This window comes from Astatotilapia calliptera, chromosome 14 (assembly GCF_964374335.1).
Source record: "Astatotilapia calliptera chromosome 14, fAstCal68.1, whole genome shotgun sequence".
Classification (NCBI taxonomy): domain Eukaryota; kingdom Metazoa; phylum Chordata; class Actinopteri; order Cichliformes; family Cichlidae; genus Astatotilapia; species Astatotilapia calliptera.
The window spans coordinates 19977571-19989165 of NC_137435.1; the positions used below are offsets into that span (position 1 = coordinate 19977571).

Sequence of the window (11595 nt, forward strand, 5' to 3'; positions counted from 1 at the left end):
CTGCCGGTGCGTGCGCGGTTGGCTTTTTGCTCAATAACAGTTTCGCACCTCCGAGATGAGCTCTGGCACCTCCCGCGTGGAAGTTAGTGGGGGTCAGGAATAACCGCTGGAAATCGTATTGTGGATGGTGCGTTCACTGCACTGCTGTGTGGAAAGAGACAGAGGTGCTAAAGTGCACGGCGGAGCTCGAATGTGCAAGCTACACAACGCAAGGCTGTCTGTTTTTGTTTTGTTTTTTAGGGCAGTTATTTAGCCTCCGAAATATAATCGGTGCTGAGGCTTGGAACTGCACAGCTGAAGAGAGTCATCAAGATAGAAATGCAGAGCGACCGGCAAACCAAACAATGTCACGGTATAGTCACAGAACTATTTAGACCATATGGTCTAGATTGTGCTTTGACACTGTCTGCTTTGAAGATCCACGTGTTCACATCTGTCTGAAGCTTGTGTGTCAGCAGGTAGGGTCCAGTGAATGTGTTGAGAGTGAACCAGAAACAAAAAACTTGAGTTCCAGGCTGGAAAATCAAAAGAGCGAGCTGAATGACAAAGCAAGGCACTTCAGACTGCTGTTTCATAGCCAGTCTGAGCAGCATCGAACATCAGCAACATCTGAAGAAAAAAAAAAAACAACAAGAGGGAAAAGAAAGTAGGCCCAGTGAGACTTGCTTTCAGGTACAGTTCTTTTATTTTTCCATTGGAAAGTTGCTTTCCAGATGCCAGCATCCCTGAGAACATTTAAAATGCAAACCTTCTGGACAGCCCCATCAGTGAGGTGAAACAGGCCAGCCAAAAGATATTCACATCAGCAAACCCACAGCTCTGCACTGCTCTTTTTTCTTCTTCTTCCTTTTAAGTCTATTTTAATGATTAACCAGCATTGCCGTCCAGGCTCTGAGTCTGTTGCTTTGCGATGAGGATATGGTGCCTCCCTCTGCCTGGAGAAATAACTGCAGGCCATGTGTTGGGTTGAGAGCTGTCCATGGTAGTACTTTGTAAGCAGATATGATATGTGTACCTTTATTCTAGACTAGACTATGGATCCCAGGAGAAGGAGAGCTCCGTGATGAACAGGCTTAGTGACATCATTTCAGCTTGAAATACATCATCGAGTAAATAAAAATAAAATCAAAGAGTTGCAGGTATGATTGGAAAAATAGCATTGAAACAAACTAATAAACACAAACCATTAAATCCACTAATCCCCTTTAATTCCCTGTTCAGATAAATCATATAATCTTTCCATGAGGTCTGTAGACAGAGAGCTTTGCTACGTTTTTTTTTTTTTAAACCTGTGTTACAGTTACTCTGAGAGTCTGTGACAATAAGAAATTTTCATCCCATTCAGAATCGTTCACCCCGCCACATACTTCCAAATCCTACCAGGAAACAATATTAAAACGCTGTTAGCTGGTGTGGCCATGTGGCTGCTGAAGGATCTCCAGGGGATGTTTTTAGCAGCATGACTTCACCCTTGCTATTCCCTCCTTTTTAGTCAACTGGACTCCTCTATGCGGTCATTTCGAAGCAGCCCCTGCGGTGCGTCTGCATGTCTCTCACGCGGCGGATGGACTGGATCTGGGGGTGGTGGGCTCCCCACTCATTCCAGTGCTTGAAAGGACCCATTTCAAGCATATATTGGTAGCCACGGTAGCCAGGGTACTGGTAACCCACCCAGCTATGTGAAGAAGACAGAAACAGAGGTTAACTACAATGCTTTAGCTTTCAGTTTTCAGCTACGTTGCTATACAAATGACAAAGGTATTTTCTGTATAAGACAACACCTCCCAGTGCTTCGTATTTTACATCTGTTTTCATATTTATTTGTTCTGTCTTTTCTTATTGCACTGTGGATTTCCATGTTGTAATTTTAAGTATTTGATGGGCTATACAGGTGTACACTGTCTGATGGTGTGTTATATTTCTTGGTTATTATTTTTGTCCGATCTGTGAGACTACAGATGAAAAGGAGCCTTTTGACTAATTCTGGAATCTTTGAATCTGAAGAGCCCAAATACACTAAAGCTATAAATCATCCATGTTATCTGACAGAGGCATTTTGGATTCCGGCCTTCAGTGAGGTCATCAAGTCTACCAGTTATGGCCCAATCCCCCTCCAGTCAGGGTGAACAGTACCCCTCGATCACCCCAAAAAACATGCCCTAAACAGAGAGCTCAAACCAAGTGGGGAGTTGCCACTGAGCCTGAGTCGAATTAGCCAAAAAAGATAACTAGAAATGGCTTACGTTCCACCGGTGACCTGAATGCTGGCAACACGATCCTGGAAGCCGTAAGACCACAAACTTGGAATATCCTCGTCGCACACTTCCATCTTACGACCCTCAAAATTTGCACATTCATACAGGCAGATCTTGTGGTCCTGCGGGTCCTGTTGGAGAAATACATTGTTTGTCGCAGATTGTGTAAATGTTCATATTTCTATTCTAGATTAACAAACAAAACAAAACAAAACAAAAACAAACAAAAAAAAACATAACCAAAGCATTATTATGATTACTGAGGATAAATGATGTATGCATAAATACACAATGGTTGTGTAATATAAATGTTTTAGAAGATAAAATCAAATCCTTGAAAAACAACAGTGAATACTTTTTGTTGTTTGGGGGTTTTTTATAGTTGAAAATGAAACAGCTGCAAAAAAAAGACATCTAATGAATCCTTTCATCCAAAAATGGAAGAAGACTATAAATACACGTGTGAACCCCTCCCCTCACACAAAAAAAAATAAATTCCTTTGAGCCAGCAAAAGACAAAAGAAAGAATAGATGGACACGAGCTGCAACGTGAGGTGGACACCAGAGACTAAACCAAAAATTGACAGGCTGAAAAATGTCAACCACAACTTACCATCCGGAGAGGTCTGATTGACATGATGCGGTCGCACCTGTAGCTGTTGGACCAGGTGTCCCAGCGGGGGTACTCTCCTTTCTCCAGTATGAACATCTCACCGGTCATGTTCTGCTGCTCATACCCGACCCAGCTGGAGAGGCGGACAAACAGATAAGGAAAAGGGGCAACCTAAAGTGTGCTGTCACTCACAGTGTGTCTAACACGGGGTCAGTGACTTACGGTCCGATCTCTACCCGGATGGAGCCGATTCTCTCCATGCCCTTCTCGCACAGGTTACGGGACTCTCCAAACAGGTCCATTCTACGTCCCTGGAAGTTCTCGTATTCATAGAGGTATATCTGGAAAGCAAAAACACACTGAAAGCATTAGTTTCTCAAGTACAGTACTTTAGATACATAATTACTTGTTTTCATGTTTTTTTTAGGGCTCTTGGTGTTAAAAAGAAAACCGTAGTAGTACCTTGTGATTGCGCAGCCCAATGGCAGAGTGGCTGCCTATGCTGCCTTGAGCACCTGAGTGAGACATGATCAGCTCTAGAGGGAAGAAGCATGAAGTCAGTCAGCTGTTTTTAGAGATCCTGAAGAGGATAATTACTTCCACTCGACTGCTGGAACATGGCATAAACTCCAGCACGGCAATTAAATTAAAATAGTGGTCATTTAAAATCAAAGATTACTATTCTTTTCTTTTTCTAAAGATTCGCTGGATAGATCCTTGATGCTTATTCATTTAAAAGTAGGTTTTTCTCAGAGTTATCCAATGGCTGTTTTCAGATATAGCTTGTTTTACTTTTGCAGTCTATAAAACGAGTCAACACAAAGCAAACTGAAACACATAATTTGAAGTCAGTTTTTCTTCTGGCACATCCAGCAGTGACATCACAGTTGGGATCAAGGTGAGAACTTCAGCCACACCAGTTCAACAACAAAAACAGGGTTTAAGTAGAGTCAAGCTGCTCATTAAGGATAAAAAAAAATCCGTTCTGAAAATGATTGAGCTCATTATAAAATAAAAAAATAAACTATGGGTGTCTTTATATTCAAGCATTTTGGACACATCGTTATTATGTGAACATAAATCTAAGGCTGATCAGTTTTTAATGCTTAACTTAGTTATAATAACTCACTTTATCAGATTTTGACCTTAAAGTTGTATTTACTGTGTAAATATTCCAGGACTGCAAGAACATTCAATGATCATCCATAAATCTGTCAATAGTGGCCCCTGAGCGGCTTTTTAAGGACAAAAGCACTGGGCGCAGTCTCTTATCTTTCTCATTCATGTTAACTTCAGGGTGACAAATGAACACGTAAACTGCATTCTGTGTCAATATTCCTCCTGTTCAGGCCAGAGTTAAGGTTTAAGAGAAGAGGCAGTCCCTAGTTGGTTCTTTGAGTCCAAGGTGTCAGTAGACAGGAAAACAAACACAACATTTCCAAATAACGAGTCTAGCAGTTCTTTAAAAGTTAGAAAGAGGAAAAACTTACAGTTACAATTGAAGGAATGGCCGACCTTTAGAGAAAGTGATGGACGCCGACCTTATGAGAGGGGATATATATATACATTCACATCCAAACCAAGTCTACAGAGGCAGGATTCCGGCTTCTCATTGGCTGTGAGCTGGCTCACAATGTGGGGTCAAAGGGCACGCTGCTAATCCGTGGACAAGTCATGATGACTCAGCTGCTCCTTTTGTTGTCCTGGACCATTGTGGGGGACCAGGGACAGTCACTGCCATCAGCAGAAAGTCTGCACACACACACACACACACACACACACACACACACACACACACACACACACACACACACACACACACACACACACACACACACACACACACACACACACTTAGGTGTTTGTCCTGTGTGTGTGAAGCTGTCACTTCTCTTCATGACTTTCTTTTAAAAAGCTTTTTCTTTTCCTCATGTTTTTTCTTTTCTGTCTTTCATTTCATTTTCACTTCTTGCTCTGTGATATATATTTTTTTGGCTTTCACTTTCATTTTTTCTCTTTTTTTTGATGCTTCGTGCATGCAGTCTAAGCTTTTGAGCCCCACGTCTCTAATATGCTGACTGCAGTAGCTTTTGTATAGGCAGGCAAACGGACACTCTTTGGAACATTTGGGTGGTCGACAGGCTATAGTCATGCAGATAGACATGCATCCATGATTGTATCATACAGACGCTTTATTTTCTACATGCACAGCAGCAGACTTGCAGAGTGGCAGCTTCTTGACATGACTTGTGAAATGACCAAAAGACCAGAAACATTAAATGTATTTTTGTTTGCTATATTAAAATAAAAACACGGTGTCATTTTCTTTTACAGTCATGGTAAAAGCAAGTGCACTCTCTCTTTCAATTTTAAGGTTTTATGTATCTGGACACAATGAAAACATAATTCTAGTCCTTAGCAGTGTCACGGCGATTGGGATGAGCCGTGTGGAGAAAATAAAGGAGGATCCAAGCACAGGCACTTGTGGAGGTGCGAAGGAGGTTTGTTGTAAAAATAAAACACAAGGTGAAAAATGGCAGAACGGAACTAAAGATAACCTAAAGTGTAAGAAACTAAAGTATCAAACATGAACACAAACATGACAAAGGGTGAGCAGAGGCATATCAAGGTGGACAGCAGGGTGAACACACGGTGGATACACAGACAGACCAGCAACTGGTACACGAGTAGACACAACTTAAATACACGCAGAAGAACACAGGGAGATTACAAACAGGTGGGGAACACAGCTGGGAGTAATTGACAAGACGAGACAGGGGAAGCAAAACTGAATACACTGACATCAGACATGAACCTTCAAAGTGGAACATGGAAACATACACTGACAAAACTCAGACCTGATACTGGCTGTTTTCTCAGGCTTATATTATATTATATTATATTATTTTTGTGTGTGTATGTGATGTGTTGGTTGTCTGTTTGTTTGTATGGACATACTGCAAATCAATTTCGCTGTAGTGAACAACTACAGCAAGTGTGAGCAACTCTATAAAAGTGGGACTTTTAGCAGTTTGGTGGTCTGTAGTATTCAGGTGTGTGCTAACACAATGCCAAGGAGGAAATACATCAACAATGATCTTAAAGCAATTGTTGCTGCCCATAAATGTGAAATTAAGGCTATTTTCAAAGAATTAGAAATGAGTCATTCTGCAGTAAGGAAAAAAAGAAGGAAAGAAAAACGACTCAAATGAAGAAAACATTCAAGATTGTTGCAAATCTCCCAAGAAATAGACGTCCTGCCAAATTTGCACTAGACTGTGCAATGCTCAGAGTAACTGTGAAAAATCCACGAGTTAAATCTCAGACACTAAAGGCCTCAGTTAGCATGTTAAATGTTAAAGTTCATGACAGTACTATCAGAAAAGGACTGAACCAGTATGGCTACCAGGAGAAAACAAACCACAAAACCTCTGGATCAATTTCCTTTCAACAGAGACCAAAATGAAGAAGTTTGGCCGTAATGCTCAGCACCATGTTTGGAGACAATCCCCCACACCTTATCAGCACAAACACTTCATACCAACTGTCCAGCACTGTGGTGGATGAGCGATGATTTGGGGTTGTTTTGCCCTCACAGGACCTGAGCATCTTGCAGTCACTGAGTCAACCATGAACTCATCTGTATATCAAAGTGATCTAGAGTCAAATGTGAGACAGATAAAACTTCTCTGAAGCTTGGTCATTCAACAGGACAGTGATCCCAAGCCTTTTCTGTATTGGTGACATATTTCTTTCCATTTAGTTTGGGTTACACTGATTTCAACACTGTACTTGTATCTTTTTGACATTTGAGAAAGTAATTTCACAATGGTTTACCTCTTCAGCCTTGAATGTTAGATCAGCACAACAGCTTCACTTAAAATAAAAAGAATTCACAGTGTCCATGTTTAATCAAGTGGTTAATTATTCAAATGCTAAACCAAAAGTTTCTTAGATAAAACTCCAACAGGTTTTCTGCTTCAAAGCATTAGTTTTTCCTCACTGACCCACAATATGCAGGATGTGAAGCTTTAATCTTCACAAAAAGAGTGTAATTGATGCCGCCTGTATGAATATCTTTGCAGGAAATTAAGTCAGAAATTATTATTTATTTTTTCTGCCTTAAAGACAAAATTATATTAGTGTGCATAATAATAACATGTGAAATGCCACCTATTCACAGACAGCCTTTGACTTTTTAGTGCAAAGCAATTTTTGGCTCCTTTTCATTATCATTATTATTATTATTATTATTATTATTATTATTATTATTATTATTATTATTAACAGTAGTAATAGCAATATGCAAGGAGAAGATGAGTGTACACTGGAAGGTCAGCTGTTCCCGTGTAAATGGTTTTCTCTCTGTGTGTCCTTTGTAAGCTCTGCATGCATGTGTGAGTGCATGAATGAAGCCATTGCATGTCTGTCTCTGTCCATGACAGTCTGCCTGCATGACTGAGCATGCGTGCACATTGATTTGAGAGGGGAGAGGTGAAAGGATCGGAGACGTGGGGTCAGTAGAAGCGGACATGATGTACAAATCTGAGACAGAGCACACCGCATTCTGGAAAGACCTTGTGAGTAAACAAGAGACAAGTTATCTTTTGTATTAGACAAATTTTTATGTCCCCCTAGATTTTGAAAAACCTTTACTGATGAAAAGTCTAAGCTTGCCTATCTTTTTTCAATTTTTTTGCTTTCTAACTTAATTCTACTTGTGGTGCTTTTCCTATTTGCAGGGCAGTCTCTGCCAGGACTGTGAACATCTGTTATCTGTTATCAGACTAGGCCGTGCCAGGACTTGGTCCGGCCCACCGGTCATGGACCATTTAGAACTTGTGCTTATCTGCACTGGGCACCGTGCCCTCCATCCAGTCCTACTGCAGCTAAAGCCCAGCAGCTCAGCGCCGAACAATGCACGGAGCAGCAATGTGCTGACTCCTGCCCCGACCCACAGGCCCAGCTGCTTTTCAGCACCAACATGTATAAATAGGTCCGTTTACTCTGAGGTCAGGACATCGTTTTTGTGGAGCCCCCTGTGAGCACTGAACAGCTATTCTTTGGGGCCGGTCAGGTAAGCCCTCTATCTCAGTCCATTCAGCCTATACAACCTTGTGCAGACTATTGTCACTTACATTTTTGCATTTTTTTTTTCCTCTTTGTGGATTTCGCTGAGTCACATGAATGTAAAGACAGAGAGCAGACATGCATATGCAAAGGTGTACTGACGACACACAGGGAGGACATGTATGCACTGTGTCTACATCTGAACGTGGTTTCATCAAGTGTGGAGAATTTCCCATAGTTAGCTGTTTCAAGCCCAAACATGTATGACAAAGGCAGTATTGTTATATATGTCAAAAACATTCTAATTAATGAACTTTGTAAATTTTGTTATAAAATTTGGTCAAATTCAAAAAAAGACACACCAACATGACACATAAAATGATGACAGTCTGTAAGATCCTCTTATATTTTGCATAAAAACTGCAGAAACGCTCGTTATTGTTTTAAGTGGTGTGAATGATAAGCTGTATGTTTAATAAATGCAACACTCCCTGCTCTTCATTCTGAAGGTATATCAAGTCGGAAACACAAAGTAGCATGGCTCTAAACAACCCTAACCCACTGGGACCATGGAAAGTGAGTCTGACGCCCTTGTCATGGATCAACAACAAAAGCAGATAATGCTTTTAAATATCAAGCCTGGCCTGATAAATGTGTGACGTGTGCATCTGTGCACACATCAGTGTGTGCGTGCAACATGTGCATGCTACATGTATGCATTTGTGTCCGCTCCAGATCACAGTTTATGACCAGGAGAACTTCCAGGGGAAGCGTCTGGAGTTTACCTCAGCCTGCCAGAACATCATGGAGTGTGGCGTTGACAACATTCGATCCTTGAAGGTGGAGTGTGGCGCGTAAGTCACCCACAGAGAAAAGAAAATCTCGAAACCAGAGTGTGACCTAAAACACATTTATCATTTATTAGAAAGATACTGAGAGATCTGTTAGTATTTAAACTCAAAACATAACATCTGAAATTACTTATAGCCCTCACTTATAACTATTTAAAGTTCACTATAAGCTTTTTTAAAATATACAAAACATTTGCCTGATGTCTTCTAATTGGTCTGTGTTCCTGTGATCCAGCGATGCATTCATGTGTCTCTCTGTTTGTTCGTGGCAGCTGGGCAGGATATGAGCACTCCAGCTTCTGTGGCCAGCAGTTTGTTTTGGAGAGGGGAGAGTACCCTTACTGGGAGTCATGGAGCGGCAGCAACGCCTACCACATTGAGAGGATGATGTCTTTCCGCCCCATCTGCTCTGCTGTGAGTTTCTGTCCTAAATCAGCAGCTTCTGCTTTTTCTCCATCTATACAAAATGTAAAAAAAAAAAAAAGTATTTGTCTCATGAAATGGTCTCATGTGTGTGTAAAGCTCAATAGAGTGACTAATAAAGGCGCTGAGTGCAGCCTAAAATAGAATGGAGTGCACTTGCAACTTGTAAATTATTAGATTTTGGGCCCAATTCACACAATTTTAATGATTATTATGCAACTCTTTTATGCCTGGAAGGTTGCTACCTCATTACTACACCTATCACCAACATCATGTGTTCTTTTGCCTGTTTTCTCTGGCTGACTCATGCTCGCACAGAATCACAAGGAGTCCAAGATGGTGCTATTTGAGAAGGAGAACTTCATGGGGCGCCAGTGGGAGATAAACGATGACTATCCTTCCCTGCAGGCTATGGGCTGGGGCAACAACGAGATCGGATCTATGCAAGTTCAGAGCGGCGCGTAAGTCTCGACATCGGAACTCGTATTACTCTTTACAGGCTTCACACATGTTAAAATTGGAACAAGTGAAGAAAACTGTAGCTGATAGTGGCTTCCAGGCTTATCCACTGGCATACAACTGTTGTCTTTTCCTCCTGTAGCTTCACGTATATTTTTCTAAATGCATTTCATTTCACTTGCTGTCTAAACCACAAATTCCCCTCTCCTCCTCCTCCACCACCAGCTGGGTGTGCTACCAGTTTCCAGGTTACCGTGGTTACCAGTACATCATGGAGTGTGACCATCACGGTGGCGAGTACAAACATTACAGAGAGTGGGGCTCCCACGCTCAGTCCTTCCAGGTGCAGTCGCTGCGTCGAATCCAGCAATGAGACCCCGCGGCCTCCTCTCCCAGCCTCTCGCTCTTTACCTCCTCCAGATCTTCCCTCCTGCTCCTCCTCTTCCACCCTTAACCCAATCATTCCAGCACCTTCTGGTGCTTTATCATCGAGATGTTTACGACACTTTTCTTGTCTGTTGCCAAATAAAAATAAAGAGAAAACATGAGAAGAATAAAAGAAAGTTAAAAACAGGCCACTGTAGAGAAGCTCCTGACTGATGCCCCGCTGAGGAAAGAAAAGGAGGACGCTAAAAACAGGCCTCAAGGCAGCAGCAGGGTGGTGATGTCACTCAGAGTCATTGCTCCTCATATTTGTGGATAACTGTGGTGCTGCCAGTGTTCAATAAAGACAGAAGAAGGCAACTTAAATAAAGAGTCTGCTGCTAACCTCTGGTGTGCTCAGTTGTGATTTATTTTAAAACAGCGAGCTTTGCTTTAGGCTTCTCTGTTTAACTGTGACTATTTGCAGTGAAAAGAAGCTGGGAGCACATAAGGGATAGTAGGTATATTGGTAGTCATGTTTTGTTTTACGCCTTAATAGAAGCAAAATTGACTTATACTTACATAACACCTTTCTACTCCATTTGAGCACTCACAAGTGCTTTCTAGTACAAGTCACCCAATCACATACCCTGGTACCCTGGTTCTTCCATATTTTACATATTGTGTGGAAGTGTGGGGAAACACATATAAAAATACAACTAATCCATTAGTCACAGTACAGAAACGAGAACTGCGTATTATTCACAAGGCTGGTTATCTAGATCATACTCACAAACTCTTCCTTCAGGCAAAGTTACTTAAATTCCAGGATCTGGTTAATTACAATACATCTATAATCTTATACAACGCCTTTAATAAACTTCTACCTACAAATTTACAAATTATATTTGAAATTCGAGAAAGGGTTTATAATGTGAGAGGCTTCGGAGAATTCAAATTACCCAGAACTCGAACAACCTGTAAAGGTTTTTGTGTGTCTGTATGTGGTGTGAAAATCTGGAACAGTCTGAGTTTACAACTGAAACAATGCAAAAATATTCATAGATTTAAATTCCTCTACAAACAGTTGGTCTGGTCACAGTATACTCAATGATGGTTTTGTTGTGCTCTGTAATGTCTGTTCTCTTAACATTGCTGGTATGAATTTAAAAAAAAAAAAAAAGTGTGTGCGTATGATTGTACATATATGTACATGTGTGTGTAGATATATATGTATGTATGTATATGTATGTGTGTTTGTCACTATGTAATTATTATTGCCTGTTACCTGTGGTAACGCAATTTATAATTAATATATATTCTGTATTCAGTTATGAAGGTTCTATTTGTTGTTTGCGAGCTGCCGTTGAGATGCTTGCATGTGCCCGGGGCTGTTGATGGTTTGTTTGGTTGCAACGATGGGCGTAGCTGCGGGAAGCTTATTGTTTTTTGTTGATGAGTGAGTATAGGGGTGGGATTTAATAAGTTTTCTTCGTCCCACTCCTTTTCAGGTAATTTTTGTTTTTGTTTTGTGCACTTTATGTTCAATATATGTATTCTT

General features: G+C 41.0%; 2 protein-coding genes across 2 annotated transcripts; one reads left to right on the top strand and one right to left on the bottom strand.

Moving 5' to 3' along the window:
* Positions 1-666: 666 nt before the first annotated feature.
* On the bottom strand, positions 667-4615 carry crybb1l3 (crystallin, beta B1, like 3). Its single transcript, XM_026192733.2, has 6 exons — positions 4359-4615; positions 3331-3404; positions 3091-3209; positions 2869-3001; positions 2244-2386; positions 667-1675 (listed from the first exon to the last, which is right to left on the bottom strand). Exons 2-6 carry the CDS (start codon positions 3394-3396, stop codon positions 1507-1509), a joined length of 630 nt encoding a protein of 209 aa, XP_026048518.1. The 5' UTR covers positions 3397-3404; positions 4359-4615; the 3' UTR covers positions 667-1506.
* Positions 4616-7378: 2763 nt separating this feature from the next.
* cryba1a (crystallin, beta A1a) lies at positions 7379-10439 on the top strand. The gene is made up of 7 exons (XM_026191321.2): positions 7379-7448; positions 7611-7945; positions 8448-8514; positions 8674-8792; positions 9062-9203; positions 9531-9673; positions 9897-10439. Exons 3-7 carry the CDS (start codon positions 8476-8478, stop codon positions 10042-10044), a joined length of 591 nt encoding a protein of 196 aa, XP_026047106.1. The 5' UTR covers positions 7379-7448; positions 7611-7945; positions 8448-8475; the 3' UTR covers positions 10045-10439.
* The last annotated feature ends 1156 nt before the right edge of the window (positions 10440-11595 follow it).

Coding starts and splice junctions, on each gene's coding strand:
- crybb1l3 (XM_026192733.2), bottom strand. CDS start 3,396: ATGTCTCACTCAGGTGCTCAAGGCAGCATAGGCAGCCACTCTGCCATT. Junction 3,210..3,330: donor TTGGGCTGCGCAATCACAAG/GTACTACTACGG, acceptor TTTGCTTTCCAG/ATATACCTCTATGAATACGA. Junction 2,387..2,868: donor CAATCAGACCTCTCCGGATG/GTAAGTTGTGGT, acceptor TTTCTCCAACAG/GACCCGCAGGACCACAAGAT.
- cryba1a (XM_026191321.2), top strand. CDS start 8,476: ATGGCTCTAAACAACCCTAACCCACTGGGACCATGGAAA. Junction 9,204..9,530: donor TCCGCCCCATCTGCTCTGCT/GTGAGTTTCTGT, acceptor ATGCTCGCACAG/AATCACAAGGAGTCCAAGAT. Junction 9,674..9,896: donor ATGCAAGTTCAGAGCGGCGC/GTAAGTCTCGAC, acceptor CTCCACCACCAG/CTGGGTGTGCTACCAGTTTC.